This window comes from Lemur catta, chromosome 5 (assembly GCF_020740605.2).
Source record: "Lemur catta isolate mLemCat1 chromosome 5, mLemCat1.pri, whole genome shotgun sequence".
In the NCBI taxonomy this organism is placed as follows: Eukaryota; Metazoa; Chordata; class Mammalia; order Primates; family Lemuridae; genus Lemur; species Lemur catta.
Window position 1 is genome coordinate 11,974,595 of NC_059132.1, and position 17,969 is coordinate 11,992,563.

The 17,969-nt window shown below is 36.9% G+C and overlaps 1 protein-coding gene across 1 annotated transcript in view; it reads left to right on the top strand.

The window, feature by feature from the left end:
* SPINK5 (serine peptidase inhibitor Kazal type 5) overlaps positions 1-17,969 on the top strand; it is a 62,748-nt gene that overhangs the window by 32,802 nt on the left and 11,977 nt on the right. The window contains exons 17-30 of the mRNA XM_045552672.1: positions 685-812; positions 1,857-1,944; positions 3,066-3,193; positions 3,860-3,926; positions 5,533-5,660; positions 7,146-7,242; positions 8,610-8,737; positions 12,013-12,085; positions 13,020-13,147; positions 13,310-13,388; positions 15,405-15,532; positions 16,332-16,401; positions 17,092-17,181; positions 17,290-17,417. Coding sequence (XP_045408628.1) covers positions 685-812; positions 1,857-1,944; positions 3,066-3,193; positions 3,860-3,926; positions 5,533-5,660; positions 7,146-7,242; positions 8,610-8,737; positions 12,013-12,085; positions 13,020-13,147; positions 13,310-13,388; positions 15,405-15,532; positions 16,332-16,401; positions 17,092-17,181; positions 17,290-17,417 — 1,460 coding nt within the window. The remainder of the gene's footprint in view (positions 1-684; positions 813-1,856; positions 1,945-3,065; positions 3,194-3,859; positions 3,927-5,532; positions 5,661-7,145; positions 7,243-8,609; positions 8,738-12,012; positions 12,086-13,019; positions 13,148-13,309; positions 13,389-15,404; positions 15,533-16,331; positions 16,402-17,091; positions 17,182-17,289; positions 17,418-17,969) is intronic.

Consider the following 17,969-nt stretch of genomic DNA (forward strand, 5'->3'; position numbering starts at 1 on the left):
TTATTTGGGGAAAAGTTGACAGTTTAAAAGTTTACCTTTGAACTGACTCATTTTTTTCAATAGCTGTTTCTGTTAGCCGGATCTATCTTTGTATTGATAACTTAGAATTGAAAATTTGTTTCAGCCCTCATATCTGACCAGTTGCCAAGTCCCCTGAAGATATTTCCAATGGTCCTAAAACACTCCTCCTTCTCTCCATTCTATTGTTACTCCCCTCATTCAAATCTACATCCCCCATCCCTACACTTTATCAGTTCACTCCCAGGAAGATGTCAGTTTCTCCAAGGATCAGACTTACTTTCTTCTCTCTCTATAAAGATATATCTTTATTTCTTAGTTTAAGCATGTTTTTTGTCTTCTTTCTCAGCCTCCTAAAGAAAAAACATGGCTCAGCAATATTCTCTGTTCCTCCAAGAAGGCACCTCTTCTAGGCCTGCCTATGGACTCTCCCCACCTCTGATCTTTCATAGCTTTGATAGACTATGATGTGCACCCCAACACAGAAATGTTTTCTAGTGGTCTGTCAGCCTTCTTCTGCATCTTGATCGTAATCACCCTCAGGAGAAGGATGACAAATATTTCCAGGTCTGCTACACTGCCAGGACAATTCTGTATTCATGATGGAAGCTCCATGAATACTTACTGATTTACTGCTACCTGTTATCACTTTTCTTAATTTTCCAGGAAACCTGCAGCGAATTCCGGGACCAAGTGAGAAATGGGATGCTCGTCTGCACCAAGGAGAATGATCCTGTCCGTGGCCCAGATGGTAAAATGCATGGAAACAAGTGTGCCATGTGTGCAAGTGTGTTGTGAGTATCCTTCCCCATCTCTTCCACTGAATTTCTTCATCATTGATCACCCCCAAGTTTTAGATTTTTCATACATGTGTAGAGTATATGCTATGGGTTGTATGATAGTGTAGGGATGAGGAGAAACTTGCCCTTTCCCCTGAAAGTTAGCTGAAAGATCTGCTCACAGTTGAGACAGATTAATAAGAGAAATGTTTATTTACCAATACCATATGCATGGGAGAAATCACAGAGTAATTACCCAATATCCCAGTGAAGTGGAGATATTTTTATACATGCCTTTGAGAGGGGAGGGGGGAAATGAGGAGTATAGGTAGGGGTTGTTAGGGACAACGAATGGAAGGGGAAACAGATTGATTTGTAAATTAACCTAAACGACAGGTATAGTGTTTTAAATGATTTGGGTTAGGTATTTCTCCTTTCAGGGACATTACTGTATGTAGATGAAATGTATACTTTGGTAAGTGGCTTAGTGTAGAGTGACACGCCTTAGAAGCAGGCTCATATAGTACCTGTTTACTGAAAGGTTTTCTCATTAAGCATGCCCAGGGCCTCCTAGGCCTTTGCTTTGCTGAGCGGTGCGGGTAACACCGTGACCAGAGGTCCACTGTGTAGGGCAATATAGGAGAAGCTGATTATTACCATCTCTGATTCTTCTCCTTCTTAGTCTCCTAATCCCTTCCTGAACTTTAATATAAATGTTGAGAAAAAATATTTAAATAATTCCTGTTTAAAGAGGTGCAAAGTTATTATCTCTTAACGTTCACATGTCCTGGTCCAACCTTAAATATATGTGCTTAGTTTCTTCAACAGAGAGGTCGACAGCACAGGCAGTAGAATAAAGTAGACTTTTTAGCGGGGGACCATAAACAGCTTTATTTATCGGCATCATTGGCCGAAGCAACAGCACCTCTTGGCCTGAGTAAATTTATACTGAAGACTGAATCTGACATTTGGTTTGGAAGATCCTCCTTCCTTCTTAAAACATACTACCAAAGAGAATGGGGGATTTTATTTAGCCTGTGTCATCTTTTTCTGTTGCAGCAAACTTGAAGAAGAAGAGAAGAAAAATAACAACAAAGAAGAAAAGGAGAAAGCTGAGGCTGAAAAAGTTAAGAGAGAAGCAGTACAGGTAGGTGTTTCAGATCACAAGAGCCACGTAATATTCAGTGATCACTCTCTATAGACAAGTCTCCTACCCTTCTCATCACCCCTGCATCCTCAGTGACTGCAAACTGAGGATAGGTATTTGGGTCCTCATGTATAAGAGGAGTCCTTAGTCCTTATTCAATTTATTTGCACAAAAATCTATTAGTTGCTTATGCATTGGAGAGGGGATCAATTATTTTTCTCTATCATTTACAATATTATGCCATCAATTTTCTTTATTTTTTAGTTATATCATTTGCTTTATTCTAACTTACAGTTGCTTCTGTGTATTTTCTCCAAATAAAGTAAAAACTCTGTATTAGTTTTCTGTGGTTGCTGTAACAAATTGTCACCACTTGGTGGCTTAAAACTACATAAATCTTATGGTTCTGTAGGTGAGAAGTCTGACAAGGGCTAAAATCAAAGGGTTGGCAGGGCTGCATTCCTTTCTGTGGTCTCTAGGACAGTCTCTGTTTTTCTAGTTTCTAGAAGCCATCCGTGTCCCTTGGCTCTTGGACACCTTCTTCCATCCCCAAAGCCAGCAACGTTGCATCTCTCTGGCTGTTCTTCTCCCAGTCGCATCTCCCCCCTCCCTCTCTCTTCTGCTGCACCCTCTCAGTTTTAAGGACTGACCCTGTGATTATGTTGAGCCCATTCGGACAATCCAGGATAGTGTCCCCATCTCAAGGTTCTTGAGTAATTATGTCTGCAAAGCCCCTTTTGCCATGTAAGGTCATATCCTCACAGGCCCCGGGTATTAGGACTTGGACACACTGGGTGTGCGTGTTGGGGAGTGGGGGTGCTATTTTGCATAGCACAAGTTCCTTAACCAATTTAAGAGACCATAAATTAGTCTTCTCTGTATCTCTTGTGATGCCTAGCACAGAATAACATTTGAATTGAAGGTTTTCTAATGAGATAAATAATAGTAATCTTAAATTCCAAATAATGTGTGGCCCAGGCCTCTGAAAAGCATCTTAGCTAATATCAACCTTTTGTATCAACCATCTAGATCCATTATTTTTTCAGTTTTCAAAGACGTAATGTGGAGGAAGCTTTCCAATGTTCAGTTATCTGATTCTTAAATCCTCCTTCTTTTGACAGGAGATGTGCAGTGAATATCGTCACTATGTGAGGAATGGACGGCTGCCCTGCACCAGAGAGAATGACCCTATCGAAGGTCTAGATGGGAAAATCCATGGCAACACCTGCTCCATGTGTGAGGCCTTCTTGTGAGTAGAGATGCAGCCACTGTTGCTGCTAAGTGTAGGGGAAGATAAGCCCTGGGTGGACAGAAGGGATGACACCACAGGCTTTCTCTAGAGGTGGATAACAAAGGCTGTCTTTGCATTGAGTTTGGGGATTTATTATTTATTATTATTATTTAGAGTCATATACTCAGCACATTTCTTTTTAGTGTTCTCCAGTGTTCTGAAAGGTACTTGCATCACCATCAAGAAAGGACCATGTGCTTAGGACAAATTACCCGAGCTAGTGGCATAGAAAGACTAGGACTTCTGTTTTCTGCATTTATAAGTCATTATCATGAATAACCCAAAGGTGTAATCATTAGTTGCTAATAAATTGAAAATTTTCTAACATTTAATCAATATTGTAGTTGCTTTCTGTGGAGAAGGACAATATCTTTATTTTCCAAAAATAACACAGTGGTGAAAATGTATTTACTGGTTTGCGATGGCTTATGTGTCTTATTCTTTAAGAAACATAAAATACAAGAACAGTGGTAGGGAGGAGCATGCATTTGCCTTTCTACTCTCAAGCTAAGTGGTAGATGTACAGAAGAAGTAATGGATTAGTTTTTATCTAGAGAAATTTCTTCTTAAGATAGTATGTATTGGTGCTATGAATAACTGTTTTTTTCCTCCCTCCTCTTACAGCCAGCAGGAAGCAAAAGAAAAAGCAGAAGCTGAATCCAGAGCAAAAGTTAAAAGAAATTCTGAAAAGGTAGTTTTCCTGGATTGTTCACACTACACTGAAAGGATACAGTTTTGCAGTATTTCTGTAAAAATAACCCATGGAATCATTGAAGGCCCTCACTGTGAGGGAACTGGGAGTTCATTTAGTCCAGGGGATGAGAAACTTTATCTTAAAGGGACAGATACTAGATATTTTAGGCTTTGTGGCAATATAATCTCTGTCACAACTACTCAACTCTATCATAGCTCTAAAGCAGCCAGAGATAATGCACAAACAAATAAACATGGCTATGTTACAATAAAACTTTATTTCTAAAAGCAGGTGGTTGGTCAGATTTTGCTCCAGGTCACAGTTTGCAAACCCCTGATTTACTCTATTCCTATATTTTAAAATGAAGATTTGGAATTCAGAGAGAGAAGGAAGAATTTGCTTACAGAGTTAGTGGGAGTATTGTTATCATATCTTCATATTTCAAAGTTCTCACAGTCGAACACTGGAAATAATAGAATACAAACCTAGACTTCCTGACACCAATTCCAACATTCTTCCTATGTGTTTTGAATTATCCTATTTGGTCAAACCAGGAATAAAATGTTCCTTGCTTTACCTTTGATTATTTTCTGGTATCCGTATCTGGGGAGATAACAAAAATGTAGCATCCCCAAATAATATTTTTTTTAGTTTAAGAAGACTAACTCCAGGTAAGTTATTCTAGCTTGTGGTGATTTCCCTGCCCTCATCACAAACTATTGAAACAGCATGTTAAATTCTTTAAGAAAGGGGTAGAATTCAGAATGAAAAATAACGTTGAAACCGTGTCATACATAGAATGACTGAAGTATCTGGGCATATTTAGCTCTTGAAAAGAATATAGGGAGGTGTGGGAGAGCAAAAAAGCTTTTCCCAAATATCTGAGGGACTCTCATGGAGGAGAAGAAAAATATCCTTGATTTCTCTGAAGGAAGTCAAATACTTTAACATTGCTGGTATGAAGAAACATACTCATCCCATTTTTAATGATGAAGAAAATTAAACCCATATAGCAGAGATACTATAGGATTTATAAGAGTTATTTTCTAAGATTCCCCAAAAGTAAAGCTATTGCTCATTTTTGGGAACTGTCTAGTGGATTGAACTGTCTGGAAGGTAGTGGAGTCTGTATCACTGCAGATGTTTCAACAGAAGTTGAGAGACTTGGCAGGCAGGACATAAAAGGGATTGAGAGATAGTGTGCATGGTTGACCTAGATACACTTTGAGGTCATATCCACACCTGAAGTTTTTAAATTCTGTGTCATGTGCAGTATCTTTTTGCATTCTAACATGAGAGATGAACAGTAAAGCCCTGAGCAACAGCTGTGACCAGTCCTCAGAAAAATTCAGTCTAAGTCTTATGTGCAATGGCAGGTATAGTCTGGATTTGGGGCTAACTCTCAAAGAAAAAGAAATATGAACCTCTTTTTAAGTCCTGTGTACTTAATAGGAATTAAACAATATAATTACCAGGAAAAAGAATCCTCAGGTCATTTTCTCTCTTTCTCCACCGCCCCCCCCACCAGGAAGTACTTAGTAGGAACCCAACAAACTAATTTCCAAGAAAATACCCAAGCTCTTGCCTTTTCTCCTTTTTCTAGGATACATGCAGTGAATTCCGAAGCCTTTTACAAAATGGAAATCTTTTCTGCACACGAGAAAATGATCCTGTGCGTGGCCCAGATGGCAAGACTCATGGCAATAAGTGTGCCATGTGCAAGGCAGTCTTGTGAGTGCAAAAAAAATCCTCTGCTGTGGACTGGAAGAGTTGGGGAAGCAATGAGATGGGCAGATCATATATGTTATTTGTCCTGGCCTTATACACAAAGGAAACAAATAATTATCTTTAAAGTATTTGAGATGAATCTTCCTTTATAATGATTCACAGGTCTAGATTCATAGTTCCAGAAACAGATAATGTATTACTAGGTTATTACATTCTCTATTGTTCCAGGGTAGAGCCTACTGGTAGATCACAACATTTCTTGATAAAATCCTAAGTCCTTTGCTGTCAAGTGGATCCCTTCCCTGGATTGTCTTGGAATTCTCATTGGGAAGAAAACACACAGATTTTACTGTCAATCTAACTCCTCACTTACATTTCTGAAAATATCACATTTTCAGAAAATGAAAAGTAGCTCTTTACATAAAGTTTGGAAGTACACTTAAGATATTTAAGTCATTTAACAGTCATTTGCTGAACATCTACACTATACAACACATATAATAATTATACAAAGATGAATCAAACAGACACTCTTCTCAGAAATCAGGTAGTCCACGAGGGATTAGACATGGGCATAAGGTAATATAATACAAAGGAGAAATTTTTAAATGACAAATTACATGTGTTGTTTATTATGTCACTTCAGGGAAAGGACAGTTAATAAAAAGTTTTATGGATGGATAGAACTGGACCTTATAATTTGGATAAGATATGGACATGATAGGAAGGAATGAAAGGAGAAACAGAACAGGATAGCTGAAGATCCAAAATTAAGAAAACTGTAGTATATACAGTCAAAAGCAAGTCATTTAGTTTAGTTAGAACTCACCAACTTTACCAATTTTGAATGCTAGAATGAAGATTTTGAGGTCAATTCTCTCTGTAATGGGAAACCACTAAAATTTTTCAGGTAGGAGAGTAAGTGGCATAAATGTAGTTCCTTTGGGAAGATTCATATGTCAGCAGTAAAAAGGAGAAAAAGAGAAGGAAGGGATGTAGGATAGAAGGTGAGCAGATCACTGTGAAGGTGGAATCAGTGGTACATGGCAATAGCCATGTGAGCTGAAGGACAGGGAGCAATTAGAGATGATTCCAGTGTTTTGTTCTTTGGAAAACGTCAAAAATCCAATTGAAAAAACACATTTAATATAGAAGTAATTATTTGGGGGCCTCTCGAATATATGTATGATAAATACAGCTGGAGATCCTCGATGAACATATAGGAAGTGCTAATTAATTAATACTGTCTGTCTTTTTTGTGGTAATGTACATGTTGGTTTTCTTTTACTGTAGTAAGAGCTCTTCCAGGCAAAGGACTCCACATAATTTATCTTTTTTGTTCTTGGAGAAGGCCTGCAACATAGTAGATGTTAAGTCAATGCTGGTGAATCCTATACATATCTTATTCGGTCGTGTGATGAGAAACACAGAAATATACCCCACTCTCTGTAATCTATTATTGCCTACTGCCCACTTTCTGATTTCCAGCCAGAAAGAAGATGAAGAAAGAAAGAGGAAAGAAGAGGAAGATCACAGAAATGCTGCAGGACATGGTTCCAACGGCAGTGGAGGAGGGCATGCTGAGGTGAGAGCTACCACTAATTTCAGTAACCAGAGCGGGCTCAGCTCATTGACAGTGGGGCTATGAGGTGGCCTGCATCGCCTAAGGCAAAGGTGAATGTATGCAGTGCTGTGTCTGGAAGCATCCTTGGAAAAACAGAGACATTTCCCCTTAATTAAGGTTGTATGGTAGGATATGGGCAATTTTTCACCTCCCTAGGCTTGTCTGGAGTTCTTTGCACCTGAAAATAATTAACAATATGCAGCCTTTACCCCAGTCTCCTGAGTTCTCCTTGCAGTAATCTCATTTCGGTAATCTCATCAGCATCACATGTTCTTTCTTGCCCTGGATGGAGCCACTTTTTTGGGATATCTTCTCTGTTGATCCAATGCAGAATAATATGGCGAAAGAGCATAGGCTTTTGAGTCAGGTAGTCTGGGGTACGCGATCCTGCCCATACCACTTGGATTTGTGAAACATGGAGTAAATTACTTCATCTCACTGAACTCTAGTATCTCTAATTTAGCAATAATATTCTAGGGATAAAATAAAATAACTTAGGCAAATGTTTAGCACATTTCTTGAGACATTTTTAAGTGTCAGCATGACAATATTGCACGTGAGGTCATTCTTTGATTGTGAACACAACATCACAAGATGACAGCTATCTTATTTATCTTCTTACAACTCTGGAATACCAAGACCACCTCTTCACTTCCAGGTTTGACACAGGCCTAGTATTTACCTTCGATAAACTCTAGCCTTTCTGATTTTTTTTTTCATCTTTTCTGCTTTAGGAGGCTGAGTTCTCCTAAACAGGAATAGACTTAAGAGTTTTTGTCTGTCTTCTCCATAGTTTGGTCAAGCCTACTTTCCTTAACATTTCGTATAACTTTGTGCTTTCTCCTTGCATTTTTCTCTCCCTTTTATCTACACCAGAGGTCAGCATGTTTTTTTCTGTAAAAGTCCAGATAATAAATAGTGTAGGCATGGTGGGTTGTATTGTATCTGTTGTGGAAAAGAAGCCATAAATAATATCTAAATAAATGAATGAGGATGTGTTTTGATAAAACCTTATATGTAATAACAGGCAGCAGGAGAGATTTGGCCTGTGGGCTATAGTTTGCCAACCTTTAATCCATGCTATTAAATTCCAGCCATCTTTATAATTTCCTTCTGTAGAAAGCAACATTAGTAGCCGTGACAACTGACCTCTTTTCATTAGAATAAGGATGATTCTAGCCTGTCTTTCTCTGGGGCTAGCAACCCTAGATGTTATATTTCTTTTAAGGGGAGGTTGATAAGAAATTTCCTTACACAAATTGTTTAAGATACTTAATAATACAGTAGACTAAGTGATCCAAGAGACCTGCTTTCTTCTCCCTTTTCAGGACCAATGTGCTGAGTATCGAGAGCAAATGAAAAATGGAAAACTCACCTGTACTCGGGAGAGTGATCCTGTACGGGATGCTGACGGCAAATCATACAACAATAAGTGTACCATGTGCAAAGAAATTCTGTAAGTACTTCTCTCATAGGCATATCTAAAAGATAGTCACATATTCCTCCTGAATTAATGGCTATTTCTCATTTTCTATTGTTCCTTCCATGAAAATTATTCTTTTTGTTAGTTTGCAAATATTACCATTTTCTCTTGCAACCCCTAAGGAACAATAGACCCTAGCAAGGGTAGCTAATCAAGTGGCTGATTCCTGCTCTATTCCCTATTATAATTCTGTGACCTCTAAGTGCCATCATGATAAATAATTATTCTTCCTTGTGCCTGAATCCTCGGAAGACTTTATGATGGTCATTTGGAATAGTTGGCGAACACAGTTTAAGAGAGCTGGTTTCTTGTCATATGCATGGGACACACTTTTTGCATAATCCAGGTTCTATTCTTTCTATTTTTCTCTGGGTGAATGATATTAAGTCAGAGTACTTTATGATCTGGCTCGGCCTCTTCTGATGTGTGTTATTGGGCAATATAACTACTGTTAATCCCATCTATAAAATGAGGTAGTTCTAGATGACCTTGAAGGGTACCTGTAGTTCTAAAACTTATTACAATGCTCTTAATTATGGCATTCAATTGATATGTATTTCATAAATATTTATAATGTTCCCTCTTCTCACAATACACACGCATTCTTCATCTTTCTCACCGGAAAAAAAAAAAAATGACAATCTTGTAGTAGTACAAGCCATGTGAGAATATATAATCCAAATGCTGGATTTTACCAATGAGAAAAACTGAAGTTGGTTTACTCAGGTTTACTGAAGGTCTCATGGGGAGTGAGCTATAGAGATAAAACTACAATCAGGTTCTGAATACTAGCCTAGTATTAATATTTATTTATTCTACATCATTAAAATTCTTCGGTAGAAGCAGGATGGCAGAGTAGGGTAGTGCTAGAGTTTTAGCATCTGATGGCTATTTCAGGTCCATGTTCTTGGGCAGGTTATTTAACTCTCTTAGGCTTCAATCTGCTCATATTTACAGTGAAGCATTGCTTAATGATAGAGATACATTCTGAGAAATGGGTAATTAGGTGATTTCATCATTGTGCGGACATCCTAGAACATATTTACACAAACCTAGATGGTATAGACTACTGCAAACCAGTATATGGTATAGCCTATTACTCCTAGGCTACAAATCCATACAGTATGTAACTGTACTGAATACTGTAGGCAACTGTAACACAATGGGAAGTATTTGTGTATCTAAACATATCTAAACATGGATAAGATACTGTAAAAATATGATATTATGATCTTATGAGACCATCATCAGTATTACAATTTTATGAAACCATTAGGTATGAAATGTCTGATTTCCTTAGGTGCCAAGTTTGACAGTTGATATCTCTGACATTTCACTTTGACAACTCTTGTTTTATTTTTATTGTGAAGGTACATCCTCAGTCTTTCAAACGCACATTTTGGCTTGTGATTATCTTTCACAATTTTTAAGAGCAATTTCTGTGAAACCAGGGATAAGTCAAAAATTCATGTTATTTTCGAATATGAATTCTGTTGTGGAACCAGTGCTGCACAGACAACTTGAAATATCAACCTAGTGTTTGAGAAGGATGTGGTTAATGAACACACAGTATGTCAATGGTTTGAGAAGTTCAGTTCTGGTGATTTTAATCTTGAAAATGAACCACGTGGACAACCTGACACCAAGGTGGATAATGATGAGCTGAAAGCTGTAGTGGAAGCGAATCCATCTCAACCTCCATGTGAATTAGCAGCAAGGCTTGACGTTACTCTTTCAACAATATTGGACCATTTGAAACAAATGAGCAAGGCAAAGAAGCTGGATAGATGGGTTCTACATGAATTACATGAGCGTCAGAAGAGAAATCATCTTGAAGCTTGCCTTTCTTTGCTGTCATGACATAAAGGCAAACCATTTCTACATTGTATTGTTATGTATGATGGAAATGGATTCTTTCTGACAATCACAACTGTTTAGCACAATGGTTGGATAAAGATGAAGTGCTAAAACACAGTCCAAAACTGAATATTTCTCAAAAAAAGCTAATGGTGTGTGTTTGGTGGTCCAGTGCTGGTATTATCCACCATAGCTTCATGAAACCTGGTCGATCAATTACAGTGGATGTCTACTGCAACCCATTGTATGAAATGGTAAAGATATTTGTGATTAAGTGGCCGAGATTGGTCAATGGAGACAGGTCAATTCTCTTGCAAGACCACGCTTGACCACATGTCACACAAACAACACTGCTCAAACTACAGAAGCTGGACTTGGAAACTCTCCATCATTCACCATATTCACTAGACCTTGCACCAACTGACTACCACTTTTTTAGGCTTTGGACCCCTTCTTGCAGGGAAAAATATTCTATTCTCAACAAGCTGTGGACAGTGCCTTTCTCTATTTCATTGCCACTGGCTCTCTAGGCTTCCTCTCTGCTAACGTGAACAAGCTACCATTAAGATAGCAAAACTGTGTCACCAGCTTCACATGCTTTGATTAATTTTACTGCTTCTTGTTTGAGATATAATGAACTAAACCTTTGATTCAAAATCGGACATTTCATATTTAATGACCTTTAACATATGCTGTTGTCATTGACTGAAATGTCATTATGTGGCACATAACTATACGGGAGGGAGGAACAACAATAATCACAGTAGCCATGTAGTGTTTCTTTTTAGAGTTAAATGAGATGAACCACGTAAAACTTTTAACATAATGGCTGGCACAAAGTAGACACACAATAAATGTGAGTTGTCACTGGTAAGTAGTGTTGTCATTAGTGTTCAGTAAATATTAGATATCACCATTTACAGTAATAAATAATGACTAATATTATGGTCTCTTATATTATACTATACTTAACTGTACCATGTTACCCCTTTGTACAACCAATCACTTTGCAGATATGATGAACATAATTGAGATAGCTCTTCATTTATGACTTTCTTTCTGCATCACACATTAATAATACAGAATTTTTTAAAAGAATAAATGATTCTTAAATGCAGAAAATTACTAAGATAAAAATTTACTATTATAAAATACTTACCTGAAGTAGTTAACAAAAAAATGGATTTTTTTTTAATAATCTTTGGAGACCATTCATCATACAATAAATGGTTTTCAACTGCCTGGTATGTGACAGGCACTCTTCATGGACAGGTACTTTTCAAGTGAAAAAGACAATTTCCTGTAAAGAAGGTGGTTAAGGATACACAAACTCTCAGGGTCCTTCCAACCCTGAGTCTGTGTTAACAAGATGTTTTCTGACTCTTATCTAGGCATAGAGAATCAGAGAAACAAAATGAGCATTCTGGCTTGAGATCAAATGGGACTGGATCAGCATCAGGAAAGGTGAGTCATTAACTATGCTTTCACAAAAATGGTCTTTCTATAAGTCAACACTGGGCCATCAAAAATATGGGAAGAGGATGTCAATGTGGTCAACTGAGATCTTGCCCTTAGAAGGCCAGGAGCCATCATTAATGTGAACATCACTAACTTGTTCAGTGTAGAAATCTGACATCAAATGAAAATCTTTCAGTCTAACACTTTACAAAGCACTTTTATAAATAGTAGTTTATTTAATTTTCTCAACAGCCTGGACAAATAAGACTTTTTAATCTTATTTTGTAGATAAGGAAAATGAGGCTCTGGAAGTATATTAATTTGTTATCGCTACCGTAACAAATCATTACCAACAGTGGCTTACCACAAAACAAATTTATCATCTTACATTTCTGGAGTTCAGAAGTTCTAAATCGGTCTTACTGTGCTAAAACCAGTGTTGGTAAGGTTGTGGGTTTCTGTTGTCGTCGTTGTTGTTGTTTGTAAAGGCTCTAGGGGAGAATCCATTTCTTTCCTTTTTCTACCTTCTAGAGGCTACCTGTATTCCTTGGCTGTGGCTACCTTCAAAGCCAGCAATGGCCAGTCAAGTCTTTCTCAAATTGTATCATTCTGACATTGACTCTCCTGCCTCCTTCTTTCATGGATGAGATCCTTTGTGATTACATTGGGCCCACTCGGATAATCCAGGATAACCTCATCTCAAATTCAGCTGACTAGCAACTTCAGTTCCCTATTCAACCATAATTCCTCCTTGCCACATACAGCAACGTATTCATAGGTTCCAGGAATGAGAACGTGGATGTCTTTGTGGGCCATTGTGCTGCCTATTCCAGCAAGCTTAAGTGGTTGCCTTACTTTTGGATTGGAATCTTCTGATTCTCAAAGCAATCAAATACTATGTGAAAACAGCATTTCCAGTGTAACCTTTTCATCCTTTCAGGATATGTGTGATGAGTATAGAAGCCACATGAAAAATGGCAAGCTTATCTGTACTCGAGAAAGTGACCCTGTCCGGGGTCCAGATGGCAAGATGCATGGCAATAAGTGTGCTATGTGTAAGGAGAAACTGTGAGTATTTTTCAAAAATGAGTTTTTGACCATGAGTCTTAAAGTATAACAGCCATTTCTCATCAGTTTGAAAAAGTGACAATTGCTTAAAAAGCAGATCTAGTAATTAATGAGGTTCTTGTTTACTTTGGTTGAAATGCTTTTTTCCATCTCTTCTTCCAGGGAAAGGGAAGCAGCTGAAAAAAAAAAGAAAGAGGAAGAAGGTGGGAAAAACACAACAGAAAAGAGGAATGATGAGGAGGTAATACATGTTAGACGTGCTTATTTGGGATATAATGGTAAATGAGAAACTCATGGCCAGATCTTGCAAAGAAATAGCATGCTATTCAGTGCCCTAAGAGCAACTTTGATGCAATTAGCATACATTTGTAGGACCAGTGAAAATTGTCAAACTATTGTGGTTACCCAGTTAATTTCATTTTTGAAGTTTTAAAACAAACAGTCAAGCAACCAAAAATTACAAACAAGAAAGTGAGTATCAAAAATTTGGAGTGCTAAATAATATTAATAAATTCTTGATCTGGCATTTCAGTGCCACCTAGTGTTCAATTTTAGGCTTTCTAAATAATACTCAACTCTTTAGAACACCAGCACATAGAATATTACACAGCACAATCTCTTCTCCCTTTAGGGACTCTAATTAGAAAAGCAAAATGGTAAAATTTCCCCAGGAAGATTTTCCTATTAATGAGGCACCTTTTCATTAGGCTTATCCTAACTAAACAAAGTGAAACATTAATAGTGATTGTCATTATTTGAAAATACTTCGAGAATATCTTTTATGCATTTTGGTAGATGAATGGCTTTGAGAAAATACTTTATTGTACAACTTCAAATGATTTCTAAAGGCCATCTATTTAAAATCTTGGTCAGCTTTCAATTTTATGATATTTATTTTAGAAATTTCGGACAGAAAAAAGTACTATATGTTTGTGTATAGAGAAAATATTGAGATTGTGTGTGTATATGTATCTGTGTCAAAAAGAGAGCTACAGTTTTATCTATACATGCAAAGTAAAATAAACTTTACAAATTATTATATTTAAACCTCTTGCAAATCTATGCAGTAGGTGATATTGTTCCAATTTTATAGTTGAGAAAAACTCAAGAGAAGTTACCTACACATAAATAATAAAAAGAAGAGCCAGAATTTAACCCTTAAAGTAAGGGTTGCAACATAGGAAAATGGGTGCTATCATAACATATGTGGTATTGTGGGCACCTGGAAATGAAAGTAATTCTAGTAATTTCTGAAAATGATGGTTGTGAGACATTTAATATGCTGATCACATATTCAATTCCAGAGAATTTTTTAAATGCTGCAGTTAAAAGCAGGCCTAGAATTGTTTATGGGCATCACAAGTTTGAAAAAGAAGGGTAAGTGCAATCTAGGTTACTAGTGGTATTTTTTAAGGCAATGCTCCTATATTTCTACTTTGGCTCTTTGGCCTTAAAGAAAGTTCAAGAGCCTTCTGTAGATCTCCAAAGATTTTAACAGAGGCCTGATCCCGTGGACTCAGTTCTATTAGCTCCTTTTTAAGGTCCTCATTTTTCAATGAACAAAAAGGCATCTCCATTTCTTATGAATGGAAATAGGAGTTTTATTCCCTGGTATGTAACAACAAATAAGTGAAAAGGTATAGCTTGGTTGTTAGCAGATTTCTGATCGCAAATCTAATATTGACTTTACTTAATATCTCTGAGATATATTTTTCTTATCTGTAAATTAGGGAGAATAAGCATTTATTTTATAGGATTTTTATGACCACTAAAGGAAATCCATTAGCACAAACACCAAAGTGCCTGGCATGATAAAAAAAATTTTTTTAATTGTTGTTGAGGAACAAAGCTGAAAGTTTACATGTTTGTGTGTATTACCAGAGGGTGTCTCTTAGTTCCTTCCAGGACTTCTGAATTATAAGACTTTTTATGTGTGGAATAATGAGTATGGTTGTAGGGAGATAGGTTTGTGGCTCAGTTTCATAGCAAACTGTAAAAAACTGGAACGGGCTGCTTTAAGCAGTATGAAATTCCCACTGGGGCAAGACAATCATTTGAGAGGATGCTGTGAAGAGGATACAAACTTCTTAAGCAGAGATTGAATAAAGTGCCTTTAAAACACATTCCATCTCTTAAATTATATTTTTCCTATTTTTTCTTTCAAGTGTTATGAGTTCCTATCTAATCAACCAATCATGTTCTCAGGTTTTAAAGATCAGACTATTGTAGCAATATCTTTTTTTACTCCTATTGGCAGGACCAGTGCCAGGAATTCCGGAGCAAGCAGAGAGATGGGAAGCTTGTGTGCACCAAAGAAAATAACCCTGTCCGAGATCCATATGGCAAGATGCACCCCAACAAGTGTGCTATGTGTCAGAGCATCTTGTACGTAAAGAAGTTCATCGATGGTTTTGATAATTGTGCCTGTTTGCCAGAAAATAGCTTCTGTTACTTTTAGAACCTAAGGCACTTAGCATCACACTTTAAAGATATAATAGCCCCTCGATTTTCAAGAGGATTAGGTTAGTTTCCAAACACTTTCATAAGAATTTTTTATTTTGATGATAAGAAGCATAATCATAACTTGAGCCTCTGGGGAAGGAAGACAGTTATTGTGTGGCAACAAAATCACTGACTTTTAAAGAGGAAGCTTATCAGCTAAGTAACCTGGGTCAGGCCAGTTCACTTTGCAGAGCCTCAGTTCATTCTATATTTTAATATAAAGGGAACAATAATTGCACAATATAGTTTTTGTGGGGATTTGGGAGATCTCATTTTTAAAAATGTTTATAAACTTCAAACCACTATACCTATGTAAAGAACAATAAAAGCTGAGAGTTTAGTTATAATTTAATTAGAAAAGTAAAAATGAGAAATGAAGCAACTGTCTAAATGAGAGCTATAAATATATTATATTAAGGGCAAAAAAATGACCTTTTGGGATCATACCATTCTGGATAAGAGTACAGTAACTGAATCTATAACCATTGGCTGCATTGCCGCAAATATATTGTTATGGAAATTTCAACAATCAGAACTGATTAGTAAAAAAAAAAGCATTTTTAGATTTTTTTTAGGTTTGAGAAATAATATTAGATTTGCAAATGTTTATACTTGGAGAAATACTTGGTTAAAGACAATTCAGTAACAATGCTATTGTTAACATTCTTTTTTTATTTTGCAGTGAGCGAGAAGCTAATGAAAGAAAAAAGGATGAAGAAAAATCAAAAGCCAAGCCCTCAAATGATGCAAAGGTTATTTCTTAAAGAATACCAAAATAAATATTTTACTTTTCACCTTTAGAATCCTGCATGCTTCTCTAGTTTTTGGATAATAAAGACACTAATATTTACTTCAAAGAAAAATGATTTTGCCAATATTGTCACTTTGGATCATAATAAGATGTTTTTTTCCTTCTGGCTTTGGAGTTTGATACTTTTTTTGATTTTATAGGGAATTCTCCTAGAGTATTTGGCAATTATTTCTTTAGTCTTTCCTCTTTGGGAGAAATATGAATTAAAAAATAGGGGACAAAATTTTTGTCCACCTCAACTGCATGCTTGTTTCTGACACTTTAAATGTTAAATGAGCCTTCAGGAAGCTTATTGACATTGATTGCAATAATTCAGCTAATAAAAACTAATCTCAAGCCTACCCTTTTAGCTTCCCTCTTTGATGTCTTTTTTTCTGTTTTCTCCAGATGACTTTCTAAGCATCAACGAATCAATAATGTGCATGCTATGTATTTTTCAAGCCTGCAAAGAAGACATCCTCTTTCAGTTCTTTAACAATAGTAATCACATTTGTAGAGTTAGATTCCTTTGAGATTGTCCTTTGGTCGAGAACACCTCATGTGGAAAATGGGGGAAAGGAAGGATGAATGAAAGGAAGAAGGAGATGAGGAAATCCATCAAGTGTTGTTTTATGTTTCCCTACGGTTTCAGGACCAGTGCAGAGAGGCTCAGAATGAAGCAAAGGATGCAAAGTTTGCACGATCTGAGCGTCCCTTGGCCTCTGTTGCAAGGATTAGTACAGTGAGTCTGAGCCCAGGGCCAAGAGAGGATATCCTAACACCAAGTTTGAGAAAATCACCCAGCAAAACAGGGAAAAACCGTGTTCACTTCCCCGTTCTCATTTTCTAGGACGAGTGCAGCGATTTTCGAAAGCACGTGAGAAACGGTGAGCTCATCTGTACTCGAGAGAACGACCCAGTGCGTGGTGCTGATGGAAAGTTCTATAGAAACCAGTGCCACAAGTGCAGAGCTGTCTTGTGAGTAAGAGGATTCTGCTGCCCCTTCACATAGCAGGGGAACTGAATTTCTAGAAACTGCTGATTGAGCAAGTATGTGTGCTCATGAATCCCATGGCACCCTTAAGATAAGTCTTTAGCATCAACCCTTAAGTTGAGAACACCTAATATAGTAGAAAGAATAACTGGACTTAGAGGCAGGAAATCCAGATGTAAGTTCTAACCATGAAACTTACTAGCTGTGTCATTAAAAAAAAATTTTTTTTTAACTTTCAGCCTCATAGCTATAAGAAATTATTTCAGATCTTTTTTTCACAACTAGATCAGACTCAATTGAGATGTCTTTTTAAAATAAAATACAGATTTTTACACCCCCCAAATTACATTAAATTTATTTTTTTGAAAAGGTTTATAGGTTATTCTAATGAAGAAGCAGATTCTGGACCAATGGACATGATAGATGGTAATGATGATGGTTATGAAAACACTGTGAACACAATAATCAAATTTATTTAGCTTTTCATAGTAAATGTTCTTTGAAGTAGGAATTTCCGATGCTACTCTCTTTTTATG